Source organism: Oxyura jamaicensis, chromosome 8 (genome assembly GCF_011077185.1).
Source record: "Oxyura jamaicensis isolate SHBP4307 breed ruddy duck chromosome 8, BPBGC_Ojam_1.0, whole genome shotgun sequence".
In the NCBI taxonomy this organism is placed as follows: Eukaryota; Metazoa; Chordata; class Aves; order Anseriformes; family Anatidae; genus Oxyura; species Oxyura jamaicensis.
In genome coordinates, this window is record NC_048900.1 from 16,674,653 (window position 1) to 16,694,943 (window position 20,291).

Below are 20,291 nucleotides of genomic sequence, written 5' to 3' on the forward strand. Positions count from 1 at the left end.
ACCCGGCCCCTCCCCCGCCTGCGCGCGCTGCTCAGCAACCGAACGCCCGCCACCCGCCCGCCGAGCCCCGGCGCCGCGCCCCGCCCCTCGCCCTCCGCCATTGGGCGGGGCAGCGCCCGCCCCGCCCCTCCCTCCATCGGATTGGTCCCGCTCGGCCGAGGCCACGCCCACTGATAGAGGGTGGCCCCGCCTCCTACGCGAGCCCGGCTCAGCGCTGCCCCGCCTGCACGCGGGGCTTCGCGGTTGGGAGGGCTCTCGTGGGGTCCCGCCCTCCTGCTCGGTTCTCATTGGGCGCGGGTAGAGCGGGGCTCCGGGAAGGGGCAATGCTACTGGGCGGGCCGGTTGTCAATCATCGCTACTAGGGACCTGTGCGCCCGTTGGCTGCAGCTTTCCGGAAGGGGAAAGGACCCGGTCCTAGGGCTGCCCGCTCAGTGCCGGGCTGAGGAAGGGAAAATCACCTCCTGTACCCCGCGGGAAGCGCGGCTCTGAGCGCACCGAGCTGGCCGGGACGCCGGCTCCCCGCAGAGCCCCGGCTGAGCCCCTTCTCCCCGCCATACCAGCGGTCTGAGGCCAGGCCCCCTCCTTCCCCCATCAGGCAGCGCTCCCGGCACCCGCACCGCCTGGGGTCCTGCGGCGGGCCCCCGGCGACGCTGGCAGGAGCGGGCGGGCCCCAAGATGGCGGCGGCGGCGGAGCGCGGCTGGCTCGGGCTGCTGCTGGGGCTGCAGGCGGTGAGCGGGGCGGGGGGGGCGGGACCCGCCGGCGGCTCCCTGCCCGCTCCTCGGCGGGGGGGCTGCGGCCGGAGCTGCTCCGCCTCGGGGGTTCCGCCGTTTCGGTGCCCCAGGGGCCCTCGGGGCGCTCCCCGCCTCGGCTCCCGGCATGGGAGATGGGGCACGGCCCGTTCGCGGGTTGGTTCCAACAATCCCTGTCAAGGCAGCTTGTACTGAATGTTTTTTGGCCCCGTGTTACACAGCCTTGTGTTACAGCTAGCGGTGTTGTTGTTATAGCGTACTGCGGGAACGAGGGTGCTAAAATATAGTGAAAAACAGCAGGGACGCCCAGCTGCTTCCTTCTTGTCTAGTAGGGTGGGTTTTCCATTGCGTCCCATCTTTGCTTTCCTCCTGTCATGTGTGCAAGTGACTTTGTCAGTGTCCTTAGAAAAAAGAGCTTTTTGTCTGTCAAAATAGAATAATAATTTCAAAGTCAATTTCTCAATTTTATGCTTTTCCATGCTTGCTTTGACATTTTATTTTTTTTAGCAAATACACAGGAACAGAATAATGCCTTACCTGTATATTTTTCATCAATTCCAAATGCTTAAAATTTGCTGTCACATCAGTGCCGTGTCTTTGTTTTGGCTCTGGGATGGCCACTTGAGGGAAGGAAGGGGCTTTTCTCTACCTCAGCTTGGGTGTGTTGTATGTATGTTACACTGTGGGCGAACATGAAGGAAAGTCCAATTTGCTGAATGAGAAAATGTAAGTTTTCTTCTATACTTTTTTATTGGGCCAGCATAATTTTTTTGACTCTTGCTCTGTTATCATCCACTCCAGTTTGTTGATGTCCTCTTAATATTCTCTGAACACAGAGATGTTTGCAGATCCTTCTGTTGGAGTTTGATCCCTTGTTTTTTTGCCCAAGATCGTTCACAGACTGAGAAGCATCTGGGCAGCATGCCTCTCTCAGTTCTCTCCCTCCCTTTTTCTTTTCCCCATGTGCAGGTGGAAGGAAAGGCTTTAAGCAAGGGTGTGATAAGTCCATGGGTAAAGAAGTGAGAATGTGAAAGCAAAAACCAATATCTTACTGAAGTGCTGGGATAGCTGGTAAGGTTTTTTTGGCTGCTCGCTAAAAACAGAACTGGTGTCCTACACAGAAACCATGTAATTGAGTCACCTATGTTAACTGACTGTTAGTAAATCAGAATCACAGGCTTTTATCTACACTTTCACTTTTGGTATGTGATTTTCCTGTAACAATGCAAAAACGAAATGAAAATCCTACTTGTGTGCGTTGCTGAGCACTTTGGTCCCCTTCCTCACTTCCTGCTTGAGCTTTTCCCAGCCTTGGCTGTTATATTTATTTTCCAAGTGTGTATTCAGTGACATGAAATTGATGTTGTTTTGCAAAACATGTTTTAGAGAGCTGTAGCCATGTGGATTTCAGTTGATTCACTGTTTTTTTTTTTTGCAATTGTTTTCTTTGGAGCTAGCAATAGAAAGACACCAGAGTTTTTAGAAGCGTACATCAAAGCAGCAGGTCTGATACCTTGGAACATACACGTTGTGAATGATGCCTAGAGGTCACTATTAGTTTTAAGACCGTTTCTCAAAATAAGGTGGTGGTTTGGACTTTCGAGCAGACTGTAAGGTGGAGTTATAAAATGGTCACCAGTGACTTACTGTTCTTTCTACTTGTTAAAGGACTTAAAAGCTTCCTCTTTAAAACAATTAATTTAATACTAAAGTATAATGTTGTATTGATTTTCAGGTAAATGTATATGGAGCACAGTTGTCATCAGAAGCCTGCAGAGAACTGGGCTTTTCCAGTAACTTGCTCTGCAGTTCTTGCAACCTTCTCGGGCAGTTCAATCTAAATCAGCTGGATCCGTTCTGCAGGCAGTGCTGCCAAGAAGAAGCTCAGCTGGAAACCAGAAAGGTGGGTTCTAGGCTAAATTCTTCGTAAAATAATTTAACGCTTTTTTTTAAAAAAAAAAAAATCTAAATGTACAAGAACTTGGATTATAATCCAAAAAGGAAAATGCAACCTACTTATGGTTTAGATTTGCCGTATTGCCCTACAGTAATGTCCCAGTTTGAGCAGAGGAACCTTTGGTTCTCCAGCAGCCCCCTTCTATTGCAAAGTGACTACGGGGAGCTGCGTCCAGCTTCTTTGAATTGAAAGATGTATGGGATTTGAAGAGGGCAAAAATAGAGAAGAAGGAGACTGGAACTGCTGATCACAGTCACTGTTTGGTCTTTGACCCATATGCAATGTGATGGTCAGGACTCTTCAGTTCAGTCCCCAGGGACAAGAGGCTGCTGCAGCTGTCAGGTCAACTCCTGCATGGGCAGGAACCTGACAGAAACAGGACTGCCGAGCTCCTGCACTGGTTAGAACTGAAAGATGGGAAGGATACTCAAGAGTCCGTGCTGTACTTCAGTCAGAAAGCCTGAAGCAAAACCTCTACTTTAACTGGGGTATGTAAATAGCTGTCTTGCCTAAGGTGTTGAACAAGAATCAATTTTTACAGAACTCTCGAAAAGAATACATGCTTTTAGATACGTTTTAATTTAAGGGTGCTCTAGAATGCATAGAACAATCAGTTATCAGGAAAATAGAGATCTCAAGGAGAAGAGATGCTGAAATTATTTTTAATGGCTAGGAGATAGCTAAATAACTGACAACATGGAATTGATCTAGCAGGCTTCTTCTGTCAATTAAATTCAACATAATACTGAAAAATAAATCTGTGCCTATGATTTTTAACAAAATCACTGATCACAGTGTTTAGTTACCTTAAATATCAAGAAGCAAGTGTTTTGAGATATGAGGAAAGTTTAATTTTTGGAGAATGCTTCTGTTATAAATATTTATGTACGTATCTATGCATGCACACACACATAAGCTGAAAATTCTGCAAATAAAATCTAATGAAATGTACTAAAAAGGAATGTAGAAATAAGAAATAGTCTGTAACTGCGCTGTGGTTGCGTGCTGCAACCAGTAACAGTAACTACATTCATGCACAGCCACTGTTTGAAAATCTACAGTTCATATTTACTGCATTTTTGAAACTTGTATGGAGTAAATACCCCTGAAGACTGGCCAGTGGAAAGTTAGTATTGGGAGTTTTGAGCATGAATATTAATAACTAAATGGATTATATTCAGAATCATCACATTTTGGATTGACTTGTGGCTTAACATATTGCTGCTTCTCATAGGTGTCTGCATCTGGGCTTAAGATTTTACTCTTAAATCTTTATTCTGTTCACTCTTAACTATCAAAATTTCAATAGATGTTAAAAATCTTAAGTGTTTTTCCTTACCTTTCTGGTTGAAGAAATTTTTTAATCTTACACTAAAAACCTGCATCTAGATGTAAGGTATCCGACTGGCTGATTAGCAACCTCCTACATAGCTGAGTTCCAGAGCAGCGGTGCTCTGGGTTTTGTTAGTGCTGTGACTTTCTTGAGTATCCTCAGAACAGATTAATCTTTTTTCTGAACCATGATTCCAGTACATGACCTAGCTTGTTCATTATGTGAGCAGATATTTGTTACCATCATGTGACAGCACGTTGATTGTCCGTGTTGAAGACAGACGTGCATGTTAGTAGATTATCCCAAAGTCTGTCCTGGAATACAGTTAATTCTCCTTACAAGTATGTGGCAAAGGTTAGAAATCAAAAAAAAAAAAAAAAAAAAAAAGGAAGAAAGTATTACTTCATTGCATGACTTGCACCTCTGTTTTAAGTGAGAATTTAAAATTAAAGGTAAGGGGGAATAGCAGGTGTATCTGAGAATCTTTATGCAGCATCACTGCTTTTCAAAAACAACCTGTGAAGTATCTATGCCTAGTCCTAAAATACCTCCTGCTGAGTAGCATCAGGTCAACGCTGTATGAGGTATGTTTGTGGGGTTTGGTTCTTTTATATCCTTGACAGATATTTATTAATCCTCATCTTGTTATTGGTCCAGTATTCTGTGAATTGACAGTGCTGAAAATACCTGCAAGGTGCCCCCGTTTCCCACTACGTCTTAACTTCTGCTGCCATCTGTCCAATGAAATACTTTCATTGCTTCATAACTTTACTGTAGGTAAAATGGAAAAATTCTTTTGGTTATTTTCTCCTCTTCTAGAGTTTTCGTATTCTGCTGCAGACTAATTCAGAAGCTAGCTTAAACAATATTGCTTTAGACAGCTGCAAGTTTTAAGCCTCAGTCTGTCAGATGCAGAGTGCTGCTGGTGTGTAAAACACAGAAGGATGAAATGGAGGTGAAGCTAACTGTGCGTGAAATTGTAGTAGCAGGAGAGATTGTCCATATTTTGCAGTAGCTGAAAATAGCTGCACTCCATCTGCAGCTTTGCTTATGCTGTGTGATCATTTCACATATAGCTATAAGCGTATTCCATTAATTGTATATTGTAATCTTAGATTTATCTCAAGAATGTGTGTCAAAATCCAAATTGATTTTAAGAATTAACACTGTGATGAAATCTGCAATTAAATGTCATAGTTGTTGCATTGTGCAGGATTGCCACAAACCTTGAAAGTCATTCATATTTGTAAACAGAGCCTTGAAATATTTTGCACACTAACACCTTGAACTTCAGCATTTTGAATTTCTATTGTTAAATATTTCTGATAGTGCAGAGCTGTGCAGTGTGCTGGCTTACATCAGTTGTAAGCAAAAGTTGGACAGGAAGCTTGAGACATCAAAATGTACTGCCTAGACTGAAAACTGTTATTTCAGGTGCAAAGGAGACATGTTACCCATCTTAGTACTTCTAGTGTGTGATTCTACTGTAAAACAAGGTACACATTGATACAGTAGTCTTTGTGCATACCTTTGAAGTATGCACATATTTCTTAATATTATTTTTTACCCAACTTCCACTAGATATAACAATATACATAACTCAGATATTTCTGAAACTTAAAATGGATTATTGTGCCCAAGAGAAACTTACCTTCTTTTGTTTGAGTCACTTTAACTGGAGGTTCATTTCTTCAGACAAACTAAGATTAAAGGCATCCATCTATCTGTAGCAGGAAAGCCTTACTGATGGTAGAGCTCTTTATAGACTTATCAGTGAAAAAGGTGATGCGAGGGAAACAATAAAGGTTAATTTGCTAAGTGTGGGTTACAGTTGTTAATATGCACCTGTGCTGATGAATGGTATAAGTTTAGCTAATTAAGTCTGACTTGCTTCATCTGGGTACACATTTAGATAAAATGGTTGACTCCACATTTGTTGAAACAACTTCAAAAAGTGCAGTTTCCAAATAAACTAAATGCACAAAGTCAAATGAAGAGTTGTTGATTTGTTCTCATAGTTTTCTTTGCAGCTGTCCTAAGATGCTTTCTATTCTAATAAAAGCAGAGATTCTCAACAATAAAAGAGATGCTTAGGGATTTTACTTCTAGAGGCAAGTAGGTAAGTAGCAAAGTTAAACAGCATCTTTCAAAGTTGGAGCTTAAAAACTGCTCTCTGACTGTTTTTCAGTGTTACCTATTCACTAGGTTCAAGTAGGTACCTGTATATAGGAGCCCTTCTTCTGGCACCCTTATCCTCTATTCCACTTTGCCTTTGTGCCTCCACTGTAGCTCTGCAGAGAACTAAATTTATGTAACTGCTCATTACTCAACTTCTACATTTTCTCTCTCATGCCTTTGTTTCAGATCTCTTGTTTACCTGGCCTTGCTCGAGACCATTTCAGAGAGCAAAGTTAATAATCATGATCTGGTAGGAAGATAAGTTGTTTGTGGGCTTTTGGGTTGTTGGTTGGAAAGTACAGAAATGTTTACACAATACTGCATAGAGAGGAGCTGGTTTAGCACCAAAGCTGAAATCTTAGGTGGAAAACATGTTTTATGTATGCTGAAGTTAGTAATAATAATGTACAACGACATGTACATACAGAAAAGAAGAAAAAATTGACTATCCAGCCTAAAGCAGTGCTCAGAGACTTTTCCTGGTTCAGTTTTGAAGACTTCCAAGGATATTCTGCAATCTTTCTTAATGACTTATTTCAGTGTTTAAACATTCATGATTTCTTTATCCTTTGGAATTTCAATTGCAATTTCTTTTCCTACAAATAAATGAGAACTTAGATTCTGCTTCAGAAGAACAGATGTGTTCAGACGAATATGCCTATACTATATATATACCCACACATACACACTATACTATATACCCCTAATCGAAGGAAAGCAGTAAGTCATATATAACACTCTTGACTGTTTCCAAGCTGTTATTTAGTTAGGCATTTCATTCATATGATAATAAGTTGTGAATGAGAGGAGTCTCTTTGTAGCTAAATTTACCTATGACATCATTTCAAAATGATCTTTGTGTAGCAATGACTTTAATGGATTTCTGCATTACAGAACATTAATTCATAATGTTCCTGGCAGTGAGACTTTCTGGCTGCTGCTCTCTTATCCCACAGATTCTTGTCAATTTTCTGTCTTGAGGCAAGGGGAAGACTAGAATAATTTTTAGAACTTCTAACTGTCCATACAAATATCCTGAGTTCCCTCCCTCATAGAAGGTAACATACTTTATATGTTGGTGTATAATCCTTTATTTTTAACTCATTGAATTTTCTAGTAAAAAGTACAAGTAAACTGATAGTTATGAGAGTTTAGGGGAGACCAAAAGAAACCTGCACGAAAGTCTCTCCTCTTTGTGACCTCATTTCTCAGGATAACAAATACTTATAATAATGTATTTTACAAAATTTTGTTGTCATTTATGCTGTAACACCGTATCATGATGATCAAGAAGCAGTTCCTGTTAAGTACAATTTTTTCAGTTCCATTTGATTTACTACTCAGTTGTAAACATCAACAGTTCTGTGGCAGCTGCATAGGAGGAACGTAACTTTTCTTCCATGCTGTTTTTACTCTGAGTAATTGTGATTATGATACAGTACCTATTGATGCTGGAATTTTGTCTTGTAGAAATTACTTTAATTCCCTTCCGAAAACCAGGAGATATTTTCTTTCACCTAAGTCAAGGTTCCTTGATGTTAATCAAACACCTATTTTAGTTGGACCGCTACTGTTAACAGAACAACTATTCTTACCAAATATTTTTACCTAACACTGTTGTTAGGTAAGTGGTGTTTTACTATGTTATAATTACCATTTTCCTTTATTGGGCATGTCTGCCTTAATGAAGGTGTGTTTTTCCCGCCCTCTTAGCAGTGAAGAGCCATCTTTATTCCATCAGTGTGAACTATTACAAGATACTCATGTGCTTACAAAAAAGCTTTTGAATGAAATTTAACTCAAGTTGTAGCTTTGTAAAAGACAAGGGGAAAGTTCAGTCTCTGTCACAGTAGCCTTCAAAAGCATCCTGTTAGAATGCTTTAAAAAAAGCAAAGATATTTTTATAGAGACAGACATGAGTCAGCATGAAAATCATAACTACTTATTTGAGACACCAAAATGGACACCAGTAAGAGTTTAGAGAGTCTTTCTTTCATTGCTTGCAGTACTAAACTCACTTTCATGAATGCTAAAACAAGTGAAGCATTATTTTAAAATGAACCAACTTACAAGTTAAGCATTGTGTGATGAACTGACTCGTCATATTTGTATGCCTCTGCACTGAGTGATACATGTCATTCTTGGGAATGCTTGAACACAGGAAATGCCTTCACAAGGGAGTTCGGCAGACATCTGCTCTGGACGTGATGGAGTAGTAGCAGTAGGAGATGTGAACAAGTATTCTTTTTGTTGTGGGCTTTCTAAGTGATGCAAATAAACCTGTGTTCCTTGCAAAAGACACCTTTGTTTATAGCTATAAATGAAGTCAATTTATTTTATTTTTTTGTCTAGCCATCTAGAGAGCAGCTGTTGGCGCCAGCATGAATCTGAACTTTTTTGTAGCAGCGCAGTTGGGCTTCAATTACGGCCGAGTTATAAGTTCAAAATATAGGCATCAGTGCTTGAGCTGTTTTCTTTGTTAAACTTTCAGTTATTGGATAGGAGTTACAAAGCGGAAGTATTTTGTAATTACACGATGTCCTATATATTTTAGATTGCTGCAGTGATCTTGCTACCACAGAAATCCCCGTTTAAAAGAAAGAAATAAACTGGAAGAATTATTTGCAGTAATGAGAACTGAAAAATGCTCATATTACCATTTGGTGCACTTAGTTCTTTGTGCACATGTAGAAAATAATCAGTTAACAGAATGTCTATCTTTTATGTCCATTGCATTTTTCTATCAAGATTTAGCATAAAGAAAGTAACTGTCAGTATCCAGAACCAGTATCATTGTTCAGTGCCTTAGCGAACCTACAAACTAGCATCTGAATCTAAGATTGCTGATGTAAATGTTTTTAGAAGAATAATGAACGGAGACAGGCTAAGAGAAATTCAGAATCTCACTGTTCAACATTTTCTCCATCTTTGTAACTCCTCCATCTTCAGACTCTTATGGTTTAAGTCCAGAGGAAGTTAATTATGCAGGTTGGTATCTGAGATTTTTATCAGTGCTTTTTAAAATCAAAATCTTTATTTTGGGGTGAAAAATAAGCTTCAGAAATGGTATTTTTAATCTCTCAAATGTTGTTTCATAGCAGTACTGGGTTCTAACAGTCAAAGCTTTTATCTTAAATCTAATGTTTACTTGAAAAATTTGAATGTAGTTAAGTGAATTCCTGGGATACTGTGCTAAACAGATAATGCAACGTAGTATTTTTAGTTCCATTTCCTGTGGAAGTAATGATTAGTGATTGGTTCAGGTCAGGCAAGAAGTTGTAATTTCCTTGCAAATGATTAGAGTATTTCATGTTCTAATCATGTGTATTTAGACAAATAATGAGTTGAACCTAAATTCAGAAGATCCGTATTCTGAAATGCAGATGTACTCCTGACCATCCATAGTGCCTACACAGATGGGTGATGAAGTTTTAATAAAATCGTCTTACTTTGAGATTTCGGTTGTCTGGTTTGCTTTTATGATTTGCCACTCCTTTCTCAGAAAGGTACTCATTACATTTCATAGTGAAAGCTTATTTTCGATTACATGTATCCACAGTTCATATTTTAAATCAAATTGAATTTTACTTCATTTCAGAACAGTTGTTTTTCTGCATCTGAACTTGCACGTTTGTTATGAAAGCACTGTCTAAAATAAGAGCAGAGGTCTTAATTGTATACAGAATGTAATGAATTGAAGTAAAAAAAAATAATAACTGAAGCTTTTAACTGTTAGCTCCCCTATAAGCAGTAGGGGCTTCACAGTTAGAAGGATGTGATTTGGAATACAGAATTGACAAGCATTCCTATTAAATGCCTAGCTTTACAGAATGAAGGTCACTTTTAGTAGCAGGAAAAATCTGTTGCTAATTTATATTGAAGATGCAGCAAACTATAGAATCAATTGATGCAGAAAAAAAGAAGTTTAAAAATATAGCAGTATACAAGATTATATTTTTTAATTTAGATGCTACACTTTAGAGAATTGAAATGAACTTGTATTTGTAATGTAATCACGTTGAATTTGAGTACCTTGCATAGCTGACTATAGTGACTGCCATCCAAGTGAAGCATCAGGGTTAGCCCAGCCTTATGCTCTCCTCAAAAACAAATAAATATTTGCTATTGATCCTCAAATTGATAAAATAAAGTAATAATTTGTATTTTTAATGTTACTAAAAGTTTCTATATAATTTTACAGCTTTACGCAGGAGCTGTCCTAGAAGTATGTGGATGAAAATTGGGAAGGTTCCCTCAGGTCCAGGGTAAGTAAAGCCAATAGTGTTCTTTAAAATACTGTTGTCACAGCCGAATGACAAAATGCGCTTTTAAGTGCTTCTACGAGTAGTCATAAATTTCATATATTACATCAGGAAAGTTGCATTGACCTGAGACTTGTGGAACTGGTCTCCAATAATTGATAGATGAAATTATATAGTGTGCTTATGGAACTACTTTCTTTTCACAGATCCTGCAGTATAATTGTTTTGTCAGTGGACAATGACAATCAACTAAAGTGAATAGAATACAGCAGTGTAGAAGGAAAATCAATACCATCAGTGTGTGGGGGGAGAAGGCTGCAGGAAAAACCTCTATGAGAAATTTCAACCTGGAATTTTGTTATAAATGGGGAAAGAGCTTAGGTGACAGCAGTGCTTTTTTCAGTAATGAAGTTCCTCATACTGTACTTAGTATCAGTTGGACATAAAGAAGAAAAACTAATCTAGCTTTAGAAATAATAATGCACAAAAAGCGCATCTCCGACATCTATTTTAGCCAGTACTAATATCACCCCCATTTGAAGGCTGATTGATGAACAAGAAATAAAAGGATTTTAAACCAGGTTGCAATAAATATAAGTTATGCTGCTTTAGATTCTCCTCGTACCACCTCTCCCTACACACAGTTCTGTTAATTGACCACAAGGCTAGAGGAAAGATACTTGCTGTTTCCCACTCTTTAAAACACCAAAACAAGATCAGGTTAAATAGCTTGTACTACTGAAGGGTGTGTAGGAAAACTAAGTGTGTTAGTAGAGGTAACCACATTATCTCCATGTCCATTCAAATGTAGCAAACTTAAAAACATTCCCAACTGTTACTATGGATGTGAATTTGTAACAGTCACTGCTCTTTGAGCTATAGGTTGGAAGGAAAAGGTAAGTGTGATAGTCTGACTCCAGCCAACATCGTGTCCTACTGAAATATTTCTGTACTGAAACATTTTTCCTGTTGGGTTTCCCTTAAAAAGAAGTTGCTGCATTATAAATGCTGTACTGTAAAATTAATTCCTATATTATATATGTTTTCCAATTGTTCTTTATAAATCAGCTCTTAAATATTTATCATTCCATCAAAGTAGAACACTGAAAATAAAAGTGGCAAGATTCATAGATGAAGCAGTATCTTCTTATACCAGCTAACACAAAATGTAAGACATGCATAAAGCTGAGGCCCCGAAATAGAACACAAAATTAGGTGGACGAGTGACTAACCTAGAGTATTTAAGTTGACTTTTCAGTGGCAGCGCTGTTCTTTTCACAATGAGATAAGTGATGACAATGTCTAGACTCCTATGTTCTTTCCAGTATGTTTAACAAAAATTGTATTAGGCTGTTTTATTTTCTTTCACTGACCATTTCTTTCAGATCTTGGCATTCTCCTTGTTTATCAGGAGAATAATTCTCACCTCTCTCTGTATGACTCCCTTAGTTACACAATGAATGTGCTCCCAGCAGATGTAACGAAGTCCTTCATCCTTGAACCATGCAGTAGGCAACTACATTAGATACTCTTACTTCAGAGAGTCAGCAAGCACTCTGTAGTACAGCTCAAGTTCTGCAAGCATGAGGGGATTCTTTTAGCAGATGACATGGAATGTGTTATGGGGCTGTACTTTCACGTAAGACTACTTATTTCCAGGTTATTTTTCTCTCTAATTCTTAAATACTGGTCAAAGAACTTTAGAAAGTTCCAGTCATCTTAAGTCTTGCATTTTGTAAGTCGAAAAGTAAGAAGTCAGTAAAAAAAAAAAAAGAGAAGGGGAAAAAAAAGTAAAAGTTAGTAAAAGTCTTGCTAAGAAATGTAGGATGTTGTGGTAGGATAGCTGCATTTTTATCAGAATCTCTTATAAAACAGATAATTACAAACATACAAACTAAATCAATACTTCAGGTTTAGAAATGTCTCTAGTATTGCTGCTCGTGTGTGTTACATACCTCTTGTGTGTTAGTAATAGCTTGCTTCAGTTACTCCCTTTAACACATCTAGTCTGTCTTAATTTTGAACTTTAAAAATCAGTTGTATATACTGCAGAGTTGCACAAAGTACCATGCAGTAGCATGGTTTGATTAAAATATTAGTCTTTTGAAAAATAACTCGTGCTTAGTGGTAGTATTTCAATACATGAAACATTTAAATGCATCATTAAAAGACTTGTAATATTTTTCTTATTTATTGTTGACATGATGCTGAAGATATGGCTAGTTATGACTCGTGCTTTTCTAGCATTAAAATCTGAAACTGATTTGATAGGGACTGTAAGTTTTTAAATCTCCAGGCCTTTTTGAGTTGAGGCCATTACATTTATTCCAATGTGGAGATAGACAGGGTTAAAAGCGCTTGTCCATGCGTGTAGTTGTTCGAAAACTAGCGTGAGATTGTACTGCTAATGTATATTGACTCTCATTCCAGTATTAACAGATGAGATTAATTTTTTTCTTCAATAACATTTTGTATTTTTCCAATTACAGATCAAGCAGATGTTTTCTCCTAAAGCAGGAAGCTAAATGTGAATTATTCCATATGTGATGTGTAGAGATAATCTGGATCATGTCCTTAGTGTATAAAAGTAGATGGTCAACGCTTTTTCCCTAAACTTTAGGGCTTATTTATCTACTGCACACACCTGCAGCTTAGTATGGTGAGATGTGGAGTTGTGCCCCTTTTGGGGTCAGAAAGCTTTCTTGCAGTACATCCTATCTCAGAGAGAGCAGCACAGTTGTGTGCGTGCGTATACATAGACCTGCAGTTTGGGCATGAGCAATACTTCAGTTTTTCAGTAATCTCCATTTAGGATTCTAGGTCTTAATTCCAACAGACTAGTTTTCACAGACTTTTCCAAAACACAGACTTTCTCAAAACAAAGGGACATAATAGCGGTGGTTTTTCTGTTGTAGCGTATTCACAGGCAGACCTTAGGTCTTTACAAGCGCTGTTCAGTGGTAGGTAGTACCTGTCTTCGCAAAAAGCGTGGCAAAGTAGGCTTTGAAATGTTGATACGCATCTGATCCTTTTCTCCCTTTCGTGCGTGCACAAGATAGCCTTGGAGAACTTCCTAGGCTGCCTGGTGCTCTGAAATGTGACCTTTTAGTTGTAGTTGATTGGATGGCAATCATGTCTGCTCTGTAGGCTCACCTCAGGGTTGCCTTCAAACAGAAGGCATATGCTTTGCTATTTATTGCACATGTTTTATAACAGCACAAGGTGAAGTGATTTTCTTAACGTTATGTGACAGGACAGCTGCAAAGCAGGCAGTAGAACAGCTTTGACTTCTAGTCTGGTGTTTAATTCACCAAAACATAGTGTCATGGCACCAAGTTCAGAGTTCATCTTACAGAAATCAGTGGAAAATGCCTTTCCTGCTCACCCGTGGATGGATTGTATTAAATACTTATTTCTCTGCAGCGTGTTATTTGTAAAGCTGCTGCAGGGAGAAGAAAATTGGAAGTTAGCTAGGATTTTACTATTAAACATCGAACTATTAAATGGTGGTGTAAAGGTGTGCAAGTAGCCCTTAGACATAGGCTCGTAGGAAGCAATAATAATGTTAATCTCAGGATAGAGAGGGGAAACTGTTGGGGCGGTGCTGGAGGTGGTACATGTGCGCTGTATCACAGGGTAAGTCAGCAGCTGCATGTCACACAACGTGCACTGTAGCTGCCTCTGATTTCCTAACCCCATCAGTTCCATTCAGCATCTGTGTATTCAACCTAGAGCATAATTTTGTGAAAGAGAAAGAAAAGTGTTTGACAGGATAATCTGTATTTTTAATGCACATCAGGATACTAGTTTCTCAATTTAGCTTCCAAAATTGAGAATATAGAAATTAAGTTATTTATATAGTGAGCGTTATTCTTTGTTGCATCATAGAAATTCAAGTGACTAATACAGAAAGTCACTATGATGAGCATTAGAAATAAATATACCATTAACGGAAAATGATTTTGTTCTAGCTGCCTAAAATTTCAGGAAAAATGTTCTGTAGTGCTTCAGCTTTCAGAAGATTTAGACATTTGACATTGATACGAGTGTGCAATAACTGCTTTTAAAGTGACAAAATGTAATGCCGACTATAGAATACTTTCTGCTTCCCCCTAATTCTGTTCACATTTCATGCAAGCTTGTTCTCTCTGACACTGCAGCCAAGGAGCAGCCACTCATGTCCAAATGAGCTTTCATCTGTCACTCAATTAACAAGTCCTCACACCTGCTAAAAGCTTAAAGTGCTGTAACCTGAGTTAACCCCTAAAGGCTATTCTCGAATATAACTGAGTTTCACAGTCCAGATTTGCTTCTGAAACTTTATTGACTTTATGGTGCTATCTTGCCATTTCTCTGTAAGTTGTGCAATTAAATTCCATATACTAAATGCTTCTTAAAACCTCCTTTCCATATGTAGTCCTAGACAGTGATGTCAGCTTTCGATTTAAATTGAAAAAACTGGGGGAAAAATCCCCATGGAATAGTTCAGTCTGCTGTGGACTTGAGAAACATCTTTGCCATTTTTTTTGCATTTTACTACTAATGACAGCCAAGACAACTAACAACTCAAAAGGACGTGAGAAACACTGAAGTTGAAAATGAGTCTGTGAGTTTAAATCAGAACTGAACTCCGGAGTATGAGCAAGTGCTGGTTATTTAGTGCTATTTGAAATTGTTATATGAGTACAGCTTGCGACATGACAGAGTACAGTTTTACAGAAAGAACAGAAACATTTTCTCCCCCCTTCAGGCATCTACTATAGCTAGGAGCTTATTGTGCCTGTTTTTTAAAAAGTGTTTATGCTGTGTAGGGGTTGGTGCAGCAGGCAGAGTATATGGTTTTGATCTGTACCAGGAGCACAATGGAAGAGGGAAGAAAATAAATGTCACTATATACATACGGAGGAAATGTTAAGGTAACTGTCTTCAGTAATATAAAGAGAGGTATAAAGATGTCAGGAAACATCTTTACAATTATCGAAGAAATACTGCATTTCACAAGGCAGCATGAGACTTCAGTCCTGGGGTTGCACTCATCTTCATGCACCAGCTGGATGCCCTGCAAGCCACGAGAGATTCATTGTTGTCTAACCTTGAAAAAGCAACTTAACATGCAGCTAGCACCTCTGCAAGAGTCAATCCATACTGACAGCGTGCATGCTTGGGGAGACTCTGCTGAGATACCACGGGAGCGTCCTGGCTCCACTTGATGTCAGTACAGATACTAAATTCAGCCTGGAGCGTAACTGGAGTGTAAGAAGGTGAACTAAAGACTAAATAAATTTGAAATACTTCTAGAACTCAGATATTCATTAGGCTAAAGTGTTTGGAAGTAAAGGATTATGCTCACGCTTTGCCCTGAAATAAGTCATGTTTTGAATATTATTTTTAAAGTTAACATTACCACAAGGATGGCATTGTGCCATAGGGATATAGGAACAGTGCTGCTGTCAGCACTTGCTGTTTGTTGACAAGCCTTGCAAGCGAAGAGTTTGTCCATCCGCAGCCCAGCTCAAACCTGAACTCTCCATGTAGCTACATGACAGGCCATAGAGTCCCTCTTGAAATTTCTAAAGGCAATCAGCTTTAAGAGAAGAGGAGTTACCAGCTTCTCTTCTCATTTTCTATTCTTGATTTTCTGCTGTTTTTGACATGCAATCTTGGAGATCTCTAAGACAAAATCATTCTTCTTGTGTGCAAGAATAACACCTCTGCCCACAGTTTCCTCTGTGCCCTTTCACCCACACTGCAGCTTGGGTGCAGTCTGCTGATGGTGTTTGTTTCATATTTAGCCTCCCTCACAAAGCTTCAGCCAGATTTTGATCACAGCTTCCTCTCATTTGTGTATATATGGGCTGGTCTTGTGAAGACTGACAGTTGTACGTGCAGATACATTTTTTTTTTTAATTTAATGTTTGCACTAGCATTCAATAAAATTTCAAGGAAATATGAAGGTAGTTTAGAGTACTAGCAAAACCAGGGATTTCCTTAGGCACAGTGTTAGTATTATGAGTTTTGTGATGATACTGAGAATTCTACCATTAGAAATTACTTTCTAAAGCCTTATTCCAAAAGAAATGATTAAGGGAATTCTAGCTTGAATATAAACTTACTCCATGCAGGTGGAAAAGTTTGATTCTCTTTATTTCTTTTCTCCAAACTTTAGCTTTTGTCAGGAGTGATAAGCCAAAACTCTTCAGGGGACTGCAAATCAAGGTGAGTAGTAACCTAAGTTTTTTGTTGTTAGTGGTTTGGGGAGGAGGGATGTGTACTAAGAAGAATTAAACGTAGTAGAAACTGACCTTTTGTGGATTGTTCCTTATTTGCTGATCAAATCATCCTTCAGGAGGGGATGTTTATTTGTTTTGCCAGTATCAATCTTTACAAGTTTCTGCTGCTAGTACTAATTGGCTTATTGCTAAGTAACTGGTACCAATTATTTGTTGTCAATGGGGCTTTTTCAGGGTTGTTTGTTTAAATCCAAGAAAAGGTATATTGGAACCCTTAAGTAAAAACAGATGTTAGAAGAATGTGAGGAATGCTTCTGTTCTGACCTGACTCTGGGGATATCTTGTGTTTAGTTGAGCTTGTTCTGCTATACTTTCAGTTCCTTTTTTTCCTCATTCTATTCTTCCCTCATCTTCTAATGGAGCTGCCATTTCCATACATTCAGAGATTTTTAGTTTTTTCTTTTCTCAGATCTTCCTCAGTATGTCTTGATTCTTTTTTCTTTAGTCTTCAACCATGCAGCTTTAGACAACTGCATATACTGAATGGTATTTTTTATGACTGGTGCATAGGCAACATCGCATAAGCTGCACTGCCTTAAGCTCAAGCTATTTTTTGATTTGAAGATCCAGTGTAAAACTTCCTCTTGAAATCCTACGTGAACTTCCAGCATACTTCACAGATACACATCTCGATTCTCACATCCTTGTGCTCCCATCTCTCTTCACCAAATGGCACCATCTGGAGTCACTTCATACTTATGCATGGCTGCAATAAGTGATTTGTCTTCTCAGCAGCAGATTCCATCTAAAACAGATTTCCTCTGTCTGTCTCATGTATTCGTATTTGCATGCCCTCCAATTTCTTTCAAAAGCATTCTCTCCTTCTGCATGTATGAATGTTTCATTTTTATTTTAAACTCTGTAGCCTACAATTGGTATGGAGCACTACCAGGAAAAAATGTGCAAATGGGTCTGGTATTTATTTTACAAGAATTTCAGCAAACCGATTAGAGGTGCTGCTAGCTTCATTAAGTGAAACCAACTAGGTTAGGTCAGTAAAAGGGAAAAGTAAAATACTCCTAGTGAACTCCTGTTCTCTATAAACTGAAATGGCTAGATCCTTCCAGTGCTCTTAAAAGCTTTTATTTGCATTATGTATCTGGGGGCTTAGTTTTCACAATTATTACGTTACTAGCTAAGCCTTTGCACTACAGACTTTGCACTACTAAATTGGCCAGAAAATTCTAAAGTGGTTAAAAAAAGTAATCTATTGATTAGATTAAAAGAATCATTCAGCTGCTTGATTCAAAAATCAAAATTTAGTAACTTAAAACAGTTGAAGTACGATAGCTTTGTTCAACACATGGTTTATGGTATTATCTCACTGCACATGCATTAGTTTGTGTGGTGGGCCAAGGAGAACAAGAAATAGGTGCTTCTGACAGAAACATTTTTTTTTTCTGACTTGTTCTTCCACTGTCCTCTCTTTGACATTAAATGCAAGTCCTACATCTGAACTGAAGCTGCTTTTTACCCATTTTATTTAAGGCAAGTAACTCTGCTCCAGATCTTACGGTAAACATTCACTGCTCTTAAACTAACGGTGCCACTCATTTGGACTTTTTTTCTATTCTTGGTTTGACATCTTAAACTGATTTAAATAAACTGGGGAGGGATTTAAAATGGAGAATACATTTCCCAACCCAGAGTAACTGGCTTATTTCTTTCTTTCTTCAGTATGTGCGTGGTTCTGATCCTGTACTAAAGCTGCTGGACGACAGTGGGAACATTGCAGAAGAATTGAGCATCCTCAAGTGGAACACAGATAGCGTGGAAGAGTTCCTAAGTGAAAAATTAGAACGTCTATAAATCACTGCTTTTGTTCCTGTTCCCTTTTCATGTCTTCTCATGGTAATCATTTCAGATGAAGTGAGCTACAGTTGAAAAAACATTCCAGCTTCTATGTTAATTTTAAAATATCTATTATGCTGTACTAAACATCTTGTAATTAGAAGGGGAAGTTTCAGCACACATCTGACAAGTTGACAAACAGAATAGCTTGTCTTAATATATTTCAGTTCTTAGTGCATTTGTCACCAGCAAAAGGTTTTGTTTCAAACTTAATTATGCAAATATCACTCTTATAATTAGACCTGTTTTTACAAATGCTCTAAAAAACTAAAGAGCTTCCAATAATTGAAATGGTTACCATGCTTCTTGCGTGCCGCTCTTTGTAAACGTGTCAGAACCAAATGCAGTGTAATGTCTCCCAAAGAAACTTGACTGCTAGTGCCCTCTTCTTTTTGTATTTGAAATGTCCTTTTTATAGAAGCATTGTTTACAATGATGATCTAGTTGACAGGTTTTGAAGCTGATGGAGGAACTCATGCTCTGGTACAGTGAAACATTTAGTAAGCACACTTTAGTGAAGACTACATAGAAAACCCCTGAGGTGTATGCAAGTCAGATGTCAGGTGTGCTTTACATTAAGTGTTTTGCTTCAGAAAACATGAGATGGAAGGAAAGGTTTTTCCTGGCTTGCAACTTTCACAAGTTTATTCTATCGAATGAATTTATAAACTGTTCTTTTAAAATATTTTTCTTTCTCATTTGAAATTTATGTAAACAAGGAATATAGATAGTACATATGTTAGTGAGTCAAATCTATTATGACTTGTCAAGTTTTTTTCTCACTTAGAGCAAATAAACAGGGCAAGCAAGAATGTGTGTTTTTTTTTTTCTGAAGTTTAATTATCAAATAAATCTTTCCTTTAACTATTTCAGGCTCACCAGTTTTTGGTTGGATAGCTGTTATGCTATAGCTTGAATGGGTACTCAGTTTTTCACTTCATATATATGTATTTTATATTCCAAGAGATTTATTTTCTTTACAGTCTACTGCTTTTATTCCTCACTTGAGAAGAAATCATCAGCTTCATAGCAGAACCAGACCAATAAGACTAGGAACACACTAAATATCAGAGGTAGAAGCTCTAAGAGGGATTCTTTAGACCTAACCATCTGAGTTTTTGTTCCCTGAAATACTTTTACAAACTTTTAGAAGGTGCATATAGCTTGATCATGATGCTATCCACATTCTTTTATCTTCCACTTCTTATCTCTGCCTTTCACTCCTATCCTTATAAAACACACTGCTTATCTCCCAGCTGATTCAGCATGGGACAGCTTCAGCAGTGGTCATTGCTGTCTCAGCAAAAACAGATGACACAAAAAGCACAAATCTCTGCAGCTAGTGCTAGCTTATCAGTCATAACATGGATTAATTCTTGGGATGTGTGATGTTCTAGTCAGCATATAGGCTGCAGCCAAAACATGGCCTGACAACCCCCTATTTTGGTAGTAAAAATATGCTGCCATCCACTGGTCTTTTAATATATTGACTATCCCACGCTTAGTCCGACATTTGCCAACAAGGAATTTTGGTTTCTGCATTGATGACTTACCATGCTATTTTAGCAGAGTATTTTAACTATGTTCTTGCCAACCTAAGAGCTTCTCTACCACTCACCAGAGGGTTTGTTCACTTTGATATTTACCAAATACTTCTCTCAGCTTCTCTC

General features: G+C 38.6%; 1 protein-coding gene across 1 annotated transcript; it reads left to right on the forward strand.

Annotated features, from left to right (window-relative positions):
- Positions 1-594: 594 nt before the first annotated feature.
- Positions 595-19,433, forward strand: SELENOF (selenoprotein F). The gene is made up of 5 exons (XM_035333413.1): positions 595-729; positions 2,486-2,653; positions 10,420-10,483; positions 16,647-16,696; positions 18,448-19,433. Exons 1-5 carry the CDS (start codon positions 676-678, stop codon positions 18,577-18,579), a joined length of 468 nt encoding a protein of 155 aa, XP_035189304.1. The 5' UTR covers positions 595-675; the 3' UTR covers positions 18,580-19,433.
- The last annotated feature ends 858 nt before the right edge of the window (positions 19,434-20,291 follow it).